This window comes from Vidua macroura, chromosome 10 (assembly GCF_024509145.1).
Source record: "Vidua macroura isolate BioBank_ID:100142 chromosome 10, ASM2450914v1, whole genome shotgun sequence".
Taxonomy (NCBI): Eukaryota; Metazoa; Chordata; class Aves; order Passeriformes; family Viduidae; genus Vidua; species Vidua macroura.
In genome coordinates this window covers 15,441,798-15,457,228 of record NC_071580.1, presented here as the reverse complement: position 1 = coordinate 15,457,228, position 15,431 = coordinate 15,441,798, and the positions used below count along the sequence as shown (strand labels likewise).

Below are 15,431 nucleotides of genomic sequence, written 5' to 3'. Positions count from 1 at the left end.
TGACACATTTATAAACATAAATATGTCCTATCTTATTACCACCTCTAGTGCACGTTTTATTCATCTGAAAGAGAATATGATTCAGGAATAGCATCCCAAATATGTTGCAGGGACTAGAAATGCAGAGAACGGGGGGAAAAAGCAGTTTTTTGGTGAGATACACGCTAAGAATCGTTACACCTCTACATTTTGTGCTGATATTTAACTTCGCAACATTTCCTTCTATCAGAATTTGGGAAACATGATCATGTTCACATATAAATGTTTCTGAAACTTGCATATGGAGACATATAGGATAATTAAAGTCTTACCTACAGTTTTCTTTAATATTTTTCATATGGAATTAATATTTTTAGAAATTCAAAGTTAAATTACAACAGATCGTTTTCCAGACTGTTTTTTAGTGTGTGGACACAAATTTTGGTGGATACAATAACTATGGGTAGAAACAAAAACCACTGAACTTAACAATGATTGAAGCATTTGAATGACATTAGACATTTGATATTAAAAAAATTAAGAAGAATTATTAGAAAAATAACAAAAAAGCTAAACCTTAGCTTATGTGTGGTGGTCACAGAACACTTCTGAAAAAAAAAAAAACCTGATGAAGAAAAAGCTGATATAAACTAAATTTTGCTCCTGTATTTTTAGTAGGTGAAGTTCCACTAGTTATGATTAATTCCATCACAGGGTTACAGTTCAGACATGTACTTTCAATGGCATTTTTCACCAGTGAAGAACCTTCCACTGCCCTTATGCTGTTGCATTTTCTGTCTGTTCTGGTATCAGAAGTTGCACAGTTCACTACTCTGCAAAAAGAGATGCACCAAATGTCAAACAAAGCTGCATTATTTAAGAGTTCAAAACCTACCAGGCAGGCAGCTGCAGGTGAAATTGTTCCTGTCATGTTTCTGTGCTACATCAGTGCAGGTTGCATTGTTCTGGCAAGGTTGGCTCTGACAGGCATCAAATTCTTCACACAGGGAACCCTTATATGCATCTTCACACTCACAAAAAAATGTTGCCTAAAAACAAAGAGGATATGTACTTCACAATAAATTTTCAAAGATGATGTTTTCATTTAATATACTTTTAAACAAAGATGGTTTGGTTTTCCTGTTCATACCAACAGTAGTTGCCATAAATACATCAACTGAACAAAGTACAAAGTTATTCCTTGAAATACTAAACCTGCACCAATTCTTCAGCTCAAATTTTTAATGATGTTGGGTCATTTCATCTAGACAAGGAGTCTGGGATCATATCCATAATATCTAAATCATTATACATTTTTCTTCCATTCCAGAAATTAGATTTATAGGCTGAAGTAACTGTCAGAATCAATAATGTGCAGATTTATGGCAACCAAATCCTACTACAGATATGCACTCTTTACATGACAGGCACCCAGAGTGGTACTTCAGCAGTAACACTCCCTTTCAATGCTGTTAAAATATGTCTTCTTCTGAGTGTATTCATTACCTTTTCCAGACTCTGCTGCTTAATAAAAATCAAGACCTCTACACCTCTTAAAGGTTTAAGGTACCTACAGGAGGCATGATATGGCACATTTTTGTTGGTAATAAAATAATTCAAATCAGATTTAAAAACTCTTTATGTGACTAAGATTGTCAAGGAAGTCTCCAAGAAAAGAAGCAAGGAAAGTTCTCTCCTCTGTGGTATGCATTTAGATGACATCTGAATCTTTGTTCATCAAACACTAGATGGCAACATCACTCACTCTCGTCTATTCCAAAGCCAGACCTTTGGTGCTGGAACGCAGCTGTCCCATGCACAAACATTGGAATGCAAAGTGCAGAACCTGCATGGAACTAGAAACAAAGAGATGGAGGCTTCTATTTTTGCTTGGTTTAGCTTCATATGAATAAGTAGTTGTGACCTAAGTAGAAAATAATCGTCTTCACCTAAATAAAAAACTTCACTCAGTAAATTCCAGATTTCACTCTTCCTTACAAATATCACACTGGCAGAGTTGCACAAGAATAAATATGATACATCTTCAAAACTCAAAACCATGACTATGTTATTTATCAGGAATACCAGAAGCTCTTCTTAAGTGTACAGTCTATACATGTTCTGGAATTTACCCCAGCCTCTTCAAAAAACAGCTCTGAGTATCTCACACATCACCAATGACCAATTTCCAAACAAGGCTGTAGTTCAACAGAAAGGAAAGACAGGCAAGAAAGAGAGAGTCAAAGTTACTATACTCACATAACACAGTAACTATCTTTAAAGTTTTATCCAAGAGTTTGATATAGGGATCAATTTACCACAGAGAGTGCTTAACAAAATGGGGTTTGAAAGCTGCAAAATAAAAGCATTTTAACACTTCAATCTGAAATATCTAATGACAGGTAACAGTTCTGAGATTCTGCCAAGTTATTCTGTGGAGAAGATTAGGGTATCATCACTTACCCCAAATGATACTTCATTTTTTTTTTCTGAATAGGTAACATGTACTAGTATATTTGAACAAAAGTGAGTCAAGAAGCAGCTCCACACTGCCAATATGCTAGAGTTAATGTCAGTAAGAACTCCAAAATGATCTACCATCAATCAAGAGCTCATTTGTATATTTTACTTGATTAAGTGCAAATATATAGTATGATTTTGGATGGCAATAAAATACATTTTAAAAATAATTTGCTATTATCCAGCCTGTACCATATTATAAATACAGCTGGAATATAGTACTTTTTTGCTATTCTAGTTAGGAGAGTAGTAAATCTTTTTTTTTTTACAATAGCAAAGAAGTTAAGATGACCAGAACAAAACTAATGTCTACTCTCTCTTACTGAGAAAGACTTTCAGTATTTAGTACAACTCAGTGTGAGTTACTATAATATTTGAGAAAAATGTTGCATGACAATTACATACTTCAGAGCATACTGTACTTAGGAAAATAAGTCCATCTGCAGGACAGCATACCTTCAGGTATACAGGAGGGGTTTTATAATCTGCCTTTTTACAGATTATTATCAAATGGATCTATCCCAAAGCTTCCAGCCCACACAGAAGACATGGAAAGCATTGCTATTCAATTCAATATATTATTTCTCTGTGCAGGCAGAGGCCAGATATTTTTGTGTAAATCTCATGTGTTTTAAATCTAGCAATGAAAATTCATATTTACACAGTCAGCCCATCAATATTTTTTATGGAAGAGCCAAAGTTATGGAACAGAGCGATCTGTGAGAGAAACAACCTCTTATGTCAGCAAAATTGTGGCACTCACAATCAATGGATGGTCCAAGTTCACTTCAAAATCTTACATGAACTCGGAAATTCACACGAGACACATCTTTCCCCTTTGGGTCAACATCAAAACTTTTCTCCTCCATTAACTGCTAACTGTTAACTCATCCTGGTGTAAAGGAGAGTAGATGAATGTGAGAGTGGTATTTACATTGTGATGATGCCAAGACCAGTGCTATACTTCTGACACATTCCTTTCCCTTGTGGACAAGAGGTAAGCATGGCAGCAAAAAAAACAGGTAAAAGCTCATACAAAGGAAGGAAAAGGCATCACTTGAGCTCAGCATCACCTCGCTGCACAGAACTTTGGTCAAAGTGATGAATTTTATCTTCCATTCAAAAGCAACAATAATTGAAAACAAAATTTTGCATTAGAACTTTGCTTTTTATAACCATACTCTATAAAGGCATCTGAGTAGAAATCAAGTTATAGACCAGCAAGGAACTGGCCAAGAATCCCAGGTTAGACCAGAATTCATTTTTTTATAGTTATATGCACTCTATACATAACAGTACCCTCCTGTGCTTATATCACTGCAGATTGTTAACTACATTTAAATTTCCCAATAAGCAGATGCGTTCCTACATTCTTTTACATTCTACTAAATTTGAAATAAAACTATGAAGTACATAAAAGCCCAAAGACAACCATTAATCTTCTTGGCACTGGAAGCAATGACTACAGCCAGCAGAGCTCTGAGCTTGCTCATGGCATTGGGCCTTTTATGCATTCTTCTAAGAAGTTGCTTTGCATCCTGCAAGACTAGATTGTGCAAAACCAACCAGAATGAATTATGGATAAAAACAAACAGCAAATCGCAAAGGGCGCATTTTAAATTTTTGAAAAATTAAAGTTTATGAGAAGTGTGTTGTGGGAAACAGACACAATGGTTGTCATGTCAAGCATGCAATTTTGGCAGCCGCTGGCTCCATCATTAGGGAAATCATCAAGATACTTTAGAGCACATCTCACATAATTTCAATTAAACAATTGCAGAAACATTCTACTTAATGAAATATGTCCCTCTATTTTTATGTTACGTTTGTTTCCTATCTGAAGTTCTCTGATGCACCTAATAGACTAAAGAACAAGAAAAGCTCACAGATTTAGAAACACAGGACAGACAAAAAGACAACATGGCATTTTGATACCCCTGGAGTAGGAAGCTGGATATAAATTAACTTATTTTGGTCACTGTATTTCATGTTCTAGCAAGCTACCCCAGCCCAGCAGGCACCTGACACTGGTTTGATGGCATTTGAGAGGATGACTGGGAGCATTCCTCATTTATTCAAGTTCTAGAAAACTCAGGAGCAGTTTGAGACAGCAAAAATAGAAGCAATTGCATTTCTGAAGTTAAAATTTTATTTGAAGATAGATAAATATGTTCATTGGACATATTAATATATTTACATATTTTTATATATATTTTATATTTAGACATATTGAGAATCCTGCTAATTCTTGATCTCTGACTGCCATTAATTGCTAGATATTCTTCAGAAGTGGATTTTGACATGGTTTGTGTGTCCCACAGCTTCAGCCACAGGGTTTTGGTCAACTACAGCCTAGTGCATGTTATACCAAAAACACTGCCTTAATAAATTTTCCAGCTATTAGGTTCAGAGAAGGAATAGGGGAAAGATATGAACAATCTTAATTTTTTCCATTCACTTGCCAGGGAAAACAGCAGCCTGCATGTGCACAAGGCAAGGCTCTCTCATCACTCACAGTTCTGATTTTAACATACAAAGCCTTCCAATGTCAAGATTACAGGTAGGAACATACAGATACTGGTTTATCTTTTTTTTTTTTTTGAGTTAAATAATTGCTTCTCTTTCTTGCTGTGAAGCTAATCTGTCTGTCTTTTTTAAAGAAAATTTTACTTATCTTATAAGATTAATAACAGGTGGAAAATTATTAGAGGCCATATATGCTTTTCCCTTAATACAGAAAAGGATTAATTCTTCTGCATAGATAGAGGAAACAGCTTATTTTTATTTTGGAACATCACATACAACAAGAGAAAGAAATTAGAGTCATAAAATTGGACAAAACATGAAAATATATGTATTCGGCAATCTATCAAAAGATGTAACTCTCAAATTGACAACTGTTAAGCATAGTAAACTTGAACATATTATTTATGTAAGTCAAATTCAAAATACTGAATTTATAAAATAAAAATGATAAATACAGTAAAGCACAAAAACTAAACTGGACTATGAAATAGAACGCTGTATCTGAATAATTTATTTGGATACCAGCCAGCTAGTATAGTAAAGCAGCATTAATTTCTAAATTCATGTTGCAATAATTATGTTCACACATTACCTCAAGCATTTTACAAATTCATTTTTGAGAAATAAAACAGATAATTATTCCAGATGTTAGTACTGCCACGTATGTATAGATTACTGTGGCAATTTAATTATTGTTGTTACAATTCAAAACACCATTTTCTATCAAACATGCTTACTGAGAATTTAAATCAGAAAATGGTAGCAGATGAACTACAAGTGAATTCACTCAATATGCCAAATTTTTTCTGCTCACAGCAGGCTCACAGCTGTTAATATTTACTCAACAGTTACTACTGCTTTTATCTCCCAAATGAATAATAATGAAACCAAAGATTAACTGTGCATATTTGTGCTGTAAATTACTTTTAATCCATGAAATAAAAAATAATGTGTATAGAAGGTAACAGAGTATACAATATCTAAATCACAAAAGCCCAGTCTGGTTTTGTAAAAGCAGAATACAGGCTGCAAATTAGACAGATTTGGTTTTTATTTTCTTATGTTGCTAGATCACACAAAATCCCCAATGTCCAGTGGAATTGCCATCGTAATCCCTCAATGCAGTGTTATGTAAAGGACAAAGCTGTATAGGAAATTCCAGTCAGGTAATTCCATTGCACTGGTCAGTCTAGTCTGAGTAAGCAATTATTAAGATGTGGAGAGAATAGCACTAGATAAAGCTGACCTAAAACGTATGACAAGGTTGAGAACTTAACAAATCTGAGCACACTGGGCTGGAGATTGGAGATCCCAAGTGCCCACGCTGTGGTCTTACCTTAGAGAAACTTCCTTCTACAGTGACTGTAAGATGCAGTACAAATTCCCTTACATCTGATTTGAACCACTGTTTTTATTGCCAGGGCAGATGTGAATCTTTGCATCTTGTTTCTGTTCTCTTACTTCAAGTGCTTGATTTTCAGGAATAGCAGATATATATTGTTACCTAGTGACACCCGTGAGCTTTTGACACCTGTTACACAGCTGCAAGGTATAAACACCAAGGACAATTTGCCCTGTGTTTCAGTTATCATGGAATTGCCACATTACAGGAATGTCTTGGTAAGTTGACCTTACCTCATCTGGCTTGGTGATGCACTTCCCTTTCCCTGAACATGGGAAGTTGTCTGAATGGCTTCCCACAGGCATGCAGGTACTCACTTTCACCACCACAGTCAAGCGCAGAGCCACAATGCACTTGGTAACTGAATCATTCAAAAAACCTTAAAAAAAAAAAAAAGGAAACTATTCTTGTTATATGACAAAATAGGCTGATACTGTTTATGCTCTGCAGCTAGACAAACAAATAAAACTGATTTGAAATAAACTGCCAACTAAGAACAAAATTGCTCATACTTAATACACACCTCTCTGAATGCAAGGCATGTAAATACAAATTAAAATACAGTTCGGAGACAAACCTCATTGTTTTGAGGTCAAACAGGATGGTCAAACAGATCTACTTCCAGAGCTCAAACCTACATTTTTTAGGTTTCAAAATCAAATGCTTTTACCTGCTACTTTCTGAAAAGTTAAAAAATATATTTCTTTAATTTCTTTAATGACAAGGAACATGCAAATAAAATTTTGTGGAGAAATATGTTTACATGAATTCATAAAAGTTACTTTCAGAGCTAAAAAGCACCTAGATTTCTTACAATGGTAAAAGATGGAGAATCCCTTTGGTTCTTTTTTCTATTAAGTTTACAAGAATATACATACACCCCTTAACAGCATTTCTTTGTGTATTTGCAATACAAGTATTATTGGTTGTCTGGTCTGATGTCTCTATAAGCTAATATGGCAGGTAAAGATGAACTTAACATGGAAATAGGAACACTGGACAAGGAACAGGATGATTCATGAATCTCTGGCTAGCACCTGCAATTGCATGGAAGGAAAAAAATTGTGGTTGGTAGCTATTAAAACACACTGGAGCATAACATCACTATCACACATATTCCTAACAGATTTATCTGAAAAATAAAAGAAGGACAACAGGAAAGTTAAAACAGGGCACACAGTCCATGATATATGGAAAAAAATCAGAGCTCATGTCAAAATACACAGCCCCTGCTCCTGCACTTGTGCTTGAACTGCCTTGTTCCAGCACATTGAATTAGACTCCTGGACCACAGCCCTTCCATGTGTGGCATCAATTAATTGTTTTGTTTGGGGAGAATAAATGTGCACTGACACAAAAACGTGGGTTTGGTATAGTGTACATACTGTATGCAGAATTTATGCATAAAAAGCCACCAAAGATCCTTCCATAGACTGTCAAACCATTGACTTCACTATTCTCCATGTAGGTAGATTCCAAAGGGTCTAAGACTGTAGTACCAGAATGGAATGTTGCAGGCACAGAACCATTCTATGATTCCCCTTTTCTTTAGAAAATATAAAGAGAATTTAATTAAAAATTGATGGGTTTTTTTAAAACAAAAATCCTTAATTTTAAAAAGAACAGCACTAAATAGATGCAGAGTATGACATAGAATATTTTTTCTTAGATTTTCCACTTCAAATTGCAAAATCCATTTACAGCCTAAACCTCTAAGGAGCTTCAAATATGCAGTTCAGCTTCTTGCATTATAGACTGGAGATAGCATAACATTTAGTCAAGAGGAAAAAAAATGTAAAACAAAAATATTTTTAATGAACAGGAACAAACAAAAGTTTCATGAAACAGAACTTCAAGTAAATTCTCTTTCAGAACAGCTGCTAAGCATTACTTACATTTTGCATATGAAAGTGTCAAGCATGACTAATTCTACAAATTCCACATAAAATCACGTGGAAGACTTGCATTCTTTGTTTTTCATTTTTAGATTTCACTTTTTAAAATGCTGCATTCCTTCAGCTATTAGTTGTCTATGATCCCTAAACCCTTTCTTCAAACAGGAAAATCTTATGTCCTACATAGACATCATTGGCTTGACTACAGCCTCTACAAGTTAGCTGAATGTTCTAAAGGATCAGATTAAAAAAAAAAACAAACACATGTATTGGGTATAGTTCCAAATGCCTAATGGTCTGTTTTGGCTAGTGAAGATTATTGTAATCTGATGACCTCTTCAAAGCAAGCCAATTTATTCTGGCCTCAATACATACCCCATTTTTACCCATCTGTTCAAAGATGCAGCCAGAATTTTTTCTTTAACAATTGAATGCGATTGTCACTGGCAGTCATGCAATTATATGTGAATGCTTGGAAGAATGTGGTATTTAGAAAATGTCTTTGGGTTCACATTTCCTTGTCTGAAGCAGATTGTTACATATTCTTCAGGACAGTTCCCTAAAGAAATATTAAATCAACCTTCTTTGTACTTTGAATCTTGTTACTATTTTGGTACCAAAAGCCCTCAGGCAAACCACTGAAAAAATCATTATTCTCTCTGGAATGCCACACATTTTCCTGCAATTTCTAATTATCTCACCTAATTTGTAAATATGAGAAACATAGGTATTTATTTTCACTTTATAGAAATTGCATATAATGTTCTGAGATCTCTAGGTTTTAAGGCTAAAAGAAGCTTGTCTAACCATCTAAATATAACACCCTGCTTAACTCAGGTCATAGCACTTCAATTAATTCTTTCCCCAATTCCCATAACAGCAACCAAACTAGAGTGAGTTTTAAGTTCTATTTTTAACTTCTAGATGGGAGAATAATTTTGGAACCATATTTACAGTTTCTTTCATCTCAGGTCTGGAGAAAAATATTACAGCAGTTGATACCAAAAGGTAATTTTGTTCAGTTCAACCTTGCTGGTTTTCTAAAGCCAGTTAGAACATAATGGCATCAAAGCATTTTTAGTTGCCAAATTCAGGGTTGAGTTATTTACAGTAATATTACGGAAACAATTCTCAAGCCTAATAAATCATAATGTGATGTGAGTAGTCATTTAGATTGCAGAGGAGGCATTTTCAAGCTTTTTGCACACACATTTGATAGTCTGGAAAATGCCTGCACAATTTCCTTGGCAGAAAGCGTGGTAAAATACACTACAGCTCCTTCCACCCTGTCACTTCCACACACATATGTCAAGGAGCACAAGGTATGGGTGCTCCTATTTCACTCACATCAAGAAAGTTAAGAATGAAAAATAAGGGACAAAGTCAAACTAAAAGATGACAGGTGCCATCATTATGTCCAGATGCTTTCAGAAGATCGTATCATGCCATTCAGATTACCAGTACTCAAACATTAATTGAATGTATGCTTTCTAGACTACACAAATTATTTGCTTCCCCCACAAGCCCCATTCCTGAGCAAAACCTTTCTTCTAAGCACAACAGTCTGAGGTCAGCGAACAGATCCACAGTGGGCAGTCAAAATAGGGAAGACTGAAGCTAACACACCACCAAGAAGGTTATCATCTTGCATAGAATGTTAGCAAAAGGCAAAACACTTCACTAGAAATCATTCACTAACTCTTGGTATGCACCCCACATGCTCTGGCACACACCAACGTCTTTTGCATTTGGCTCAAATGTATCTTCTCTGTATTCTACACAGTGAATACATGCATTCCAAAGATATCCACCTCTGGCTGAAACAGTAGATTATCCTTTTAGTTCTAGTTCACAGAAGAGTAGATCTCTGAGTTCACCTAAAGGTTTCTTGGATGAGTGAGAATGACTGCCAAGGCAGGATTGGGCACTCACAACAAAGTAACCGTCCTCAAGTTTTCAACTTATTTTTAGCCTGGTTTCCCAAGGAAATGAGACAGCAGTGGGATGTCTATCAGTTTCCATCTGTTCTCTTTTTCTCTCTCAACACTTTCCCACACCAAAAGCTTTTGGGGTCAGTAGCCAACTTCAACATTTTGCAGAGCAGTGAAGTTCTCAAAGACACTAAATACCTACAGCTCCCTTACACAGCAAGCAGCCCTTGCACCAAGGGCATTGCTAAGTCAAGTTGGCAGGAAAACTAAAAAGGGCCCCAGAATAAGGTGATGTAGATTCTCCATGCCATTCCCCATGTACAGTACAGTCAGCTATTCATTATTTGGAAAATAATATATGGGATATAGTTAAATGGAAGAAAAACAGATCATAACAGTCCTTGAGGATCAGAGCAGCAGTACTTGGTGTGCCTGCACCATATTTTCAGTTCTAGTCATGCAGTAACATAATGAAGCTGTGATACTTCCAGATCAGATTGCAGCTTCTAGAAAAAACACTGCTGTTATCAGAGCATAATGAGCATCCTTTATAAACCTTACTGATCCAGGATAGAAGCTACATAAGTATATCTGATAGTTCATCTACAGATGATGGAAAGTCATAGAATTAACCTAAAGTATAAAAGAATCCAGAGGAATTTCTGTTTGACCACATCTCTCCCACCACAAAAGAAAATGCTACCCAGCAAGCTAAACAAGAGTGGTCAATATGTTGAACCTCTTTTTTTTTTACGGCAATTTAACTTTGCAGACATAAGAATACTTGAAAAAAAGGAAGCCAGGAAAGAAAGAGAACTATATTTTCATTACAGTACCCACCAGAAAAAAAGAAAAAAGAAAAGAAGAATGAATTCTAGTTCTTCCTCCTAAAATGTTTGATATCCAAATTTTATCTAAGGACTATTTCATGTCCATGTATCTTGTGATATAGCTAACATTCAATACCATGAAAATTACTATGAAAACTGAGATCTATACTAATCACCACCATGCTTCAGTGCCTTTTTGGATTTAAGCATGAAGTGGGAAATTTAACTATATGAACCAATTTCCCTCTGTTATGGCACTGTGTATCACAATCTCAAATAGTTTTCCATCTAGCAAATCTAAACAAGCTCAATCCTTCTCTTGTTCATACAAGTCATGTTCAACTAATTTTAGAGACTTAACAAATGAAAAAGCATGACAAGATGTTCTCATGATGCACTCAATTCTGAAAATTTACCTTCACATGTTAAAGTAGTAGAGGCCTGCTTTTGATTTACAAATGGACAAACACTTACCCCCCTTTCCATGACACTAATACTCAGGGTCATTAAGGCCTACCCATCTCCTCAGGACCCTGACACCAATACTGTTCTACAGAATATGAAAAAAATGGTCAGGAATCCTTTCCTAGTTTGCCTCAGGATGATTATCATACATAAGAAAACCACAAGTGAGAAACAGGTAATCAATGCCATTTGTAATCTTTGATGCAGTACATCAGTGCCATCAGCACCGTACAGAACATCTGAGATCACTCTCTAACGATGCTGCTAGGCAACATAGCATCTGGGGATACAAAAATACAGCTGCAATAGCAAAATTGCTATTTTGTCCACAAATAGCACTATTTATAGGTGGCACAACTCTCCCAAATTCTATATAGATCAGCGTGCTTACTGTGCTTTATTCACAGAAGCCTTGGTCAGATACTGCTTTTGAAAGTATATATAGATTCTAATGAGAATCAGTTCAAGAACTGTTTCAAATATTTTATTTTTCACAAGCTTACGTGAAAGAGCAATATAAGGAATTTTTCCTGGGAGGTGACTGAAAACCTTCTCATCACTTTGTCTTCTCCAAATTGCATTCATAGTCACAGTCAGTTTTAGATGGATATGCTTTCTTCCTTTGCTACTAACAATGGAAACAGCCTTGGCTCCTACAATCAAAAATACTTCTCAGGCATAACCACTACAAGGTAAGAGTGCTGCTGTTCAGGTTACATCCTCAGTAACAATCCTACAGTTCTACCAGAGGCAGATTGACAATCATAGTGTTACACTGGTGTAACAGAAAGCAAAATTTGGGTGTCAGAAAATTATTACTAAAACTTTGGGAAGAAACAGCACACAACTTGCCTTTCAAGCTGGAGCTCAGTTTTGCAGGACTGGTAGTAAAAATATATTTATGAACTGAGCGAAACAGTTGAATTCATTTAGCATAGCAAAGTCCCATGTTCCACTACATTTCCTCTATAACAAATGTCAATTTCTGAATTTCACTGTTACTTAAACAATCATCCACCTTAATAACTTGACTGGACCAAGCCCCATGACAGAATTAAGAAACAGTCAGCTTGCAGAAGTACACTTACTCTTACAAAGCCATTTGCATTCAGCTTATTAAGGAGCTGTGGCAGTAGATGTGTGCCCTTCTCCCACAGCTTCAAGGACTCTGCTTATGGTCCAAAGTAATGGTGAAAGCGCAGCAAAGGGCAACAAGACTATTCTTCTGAAAGATTTCCTGCATCACAATTTCCCAATATATCTTTATTTGTCAGCATATAAGCCAAGTTGCCAAGCTGGCACAGAACTATTTTGGGTCCAAATGTAGACCACTAGAACCTCTGATTCCACACTTCTCAAAAGTAGTTAACTGTGGTTGAATACAAGTGGCGCAGCTGGGACTGCACTACGGGGAGCTGCAGAAGATGGGATGGCAAGGTTAGCTAGGATATATCTGTAGTGACTGGTTCAACTGAGAGGCTCTATTAGTGGCTACCCTACTTTTAAATACACATTACAGTATGTTACACTACTAGCTGAAGATCTCAATGCATTTTACAAACATTATTAAAATGTGTCTCACACTGGTACACTGCACAATATACCAGTTATGCACTGGCATCCGTATTCCATGGATCGGGTTAAGCCGTCTGTCCAAGATCTTATCATGCAAACAACAGTGTGATCAACTTAAAATAAATATCTTGATCTTGATTGTGATTTGGTCACAGAAGTCATATTTGAAGGAAGAAGAATCTTGAAATTAAAGAAACAAAAGGTATTTCACCAAACATTACAAATCTGAGTAGATGAACCTCCAAAAGACAGACTAGAAAAGTAATTTCTCATTGTTACTTGCTAGAAATAGCAGAGAATATAAATTAATTTTGAATCATTTACTGAATAAAGATTATTCTAAAGACTAAAAATTAATTAAATGCTGGCTTAAAACATAATACAATCTATGAAAATAGTAACTAGTCTGATGTTTACATCTGCTTGTATGAGGTGAGGTACATGCAACTCCATCATAAAGGACAGGATATTTAGTTTATCATACTTATAAAGAAAAGTATAGGCCTTTCTTACATAGGCCAACAGCATTCTTCAGAATAGTGTGGATTTCAGCTGAATGCTGAAAGGCCATCTTTTAAAAGAAATTATTGAAATTAACACTTCACTACACTTTTCTTGCAGTTCACACTTTGCTGCTGCTGCTCTTGCTTACCAAAAGGCCATTTTCTGCAAGGTTAGCTCTTGCGCCCAGAACCCCAGGGAAATGTTCTGTTGAACACAATGCTCAAATCTGCAGACAATAGGGCCTCTCCAAGCAAATTACACACTCAAAATTGAGAACCCCACTAACTGGAGCAGTTGTCACCAACTCCCCCAGCGAGGCTGCCTTGCACAAAAAGCAGAACAGTCACGCACACGGACAGGGTTCTGCACATCACCACGGCATGTGCAGGGCATGGAGATTTAATTAGGTCCAGAGTGAAAGAGGGTTACGTCAAATGACTGCAGTATGCCATAGACTGGGAGCTCACACAGATGCTCAGCTGAGACATGGCAACTTTTTAAAGCTAGAGTAACTTGATTATGTGGCTTTCAGTGAATTCAAATCACACATCTCCTATTATGAAATAAAAATTGTCCTATTTAATTTTTGGTTAAGTGAAAACAATTTCAAGATACAGTAAACTGCTTTCTTTAGACAGAAATGTGTGCATGTTTCAGAGGCCTGTAACAACAAAAAATACAACATCTCAAAGCCCCAGCTACAATTTGCCTCCTAATCTGAAATCCTATTGCCAGACAAAAAGTTAGAAAAGACCAACTTGTTTCAAAATATCTATCTTATTTTTATTTCACATAGTATTTTTATACTGTTTCATTTTGCCTATTCAATATAGCTGCACAAGTATTGGTGGTGACTACTCCTTAAAGCACGATAAGGTCTTGCAGGGAAACTCATTGAATAATCAAGGAACAACAGAAGAGTAAATAACTACTCAGAGCAGAGTTAGAAAAGAAAATACTTTGTTGCATTTGAAAGGCAGGACAGCATTTTGGATTGGAAAATATTATCCTTCCTGACATAGAACCATATGGCTCCCACATTTATTAAAAAGCAGCAGATATCTTGTGCTTCAAAAGCCAAGCATTAATTTTCCTTTTTAAGCCAAACATCAGAAAGTTTTGTGGAATTCAAGCAAGCTGCCTTAGAGGTGTTGGCATTTGAATGGCATCAGTACTTTTCATCTCACCACAAAGATGCTAGAGCACCTATTTTCAAGTGAGTCTGTACAGCTACCAATTTTATTTAAGGAAATATTTTTTAAATACTTGATAATTATAGTTTAAAGCAGCTAATTATATTGTATTTATCTAAAAGGCTGGGCATCTTGGAGAAAACCAGATGACATGCCAAGCAACATTAACTGACAAGTCTACATCAGTTTCTGTTTGCTGTGATGAAAATAAGCATTATAATTTAAAGGTTGTGCTGGAAGATTTATTTTCTGTTCAGATAAAGATATTAAATCATATTAAATGTTAAACTTTCTACCTTATTATCTGCAAGTTCTTATCTGAGAAATAGCAATTTTGCTTACAAATATCTTCCTTTGAATTTATAAGCAGACAATAAGCTAAAAAGCTAATGTAGCAATATCTCATGAAAGCTGCTTTTTAAGCAGCATCTTTACTTTTAAGCAGCACCATGGAAGTGCTAAATAAAGCACAAAGTCTAAAAGCAAGTAGTTTCAAGCTATCGACAAGCATTTTTTTACAATTATATACAAATTTTCTATCATATTACCCATGGGGAAATTGAGGCAAAATACTAATGCCCAGCTGTTTGTTTTACTATTTTTCTGAAGGA

The 15,431-nt window shown here is 35.7% G+C and overlaps 1 protein-coding gene across 1 annotated transcript in view; it reads right to left on the bottom strand.

The window, feature by feature from the left end:
* The window catches only part of DNER (delta/notch like EGF repeat containing), a 114,165-nt gene that overhangs the window by 33,512 nt on the left and 65,222 nt on the right, over positions 1-15,431 (bottom strand). The window contains exons 5-6 of the mRNA XM_053986760.1: positions 6,661-6,806; positions 875-1,028 (exon numbers count right to left, since the gene is read on the bottom strand). Of these exons, the coding sequence (XP_053842735.1) occupies positions 875-1,028; positions 6,661-6,806 (300 nt within the window). The remainder of the gene's footprint in view (positions 1-874; positions 1,029-6,660; positions 6,807-15,431) is intronic.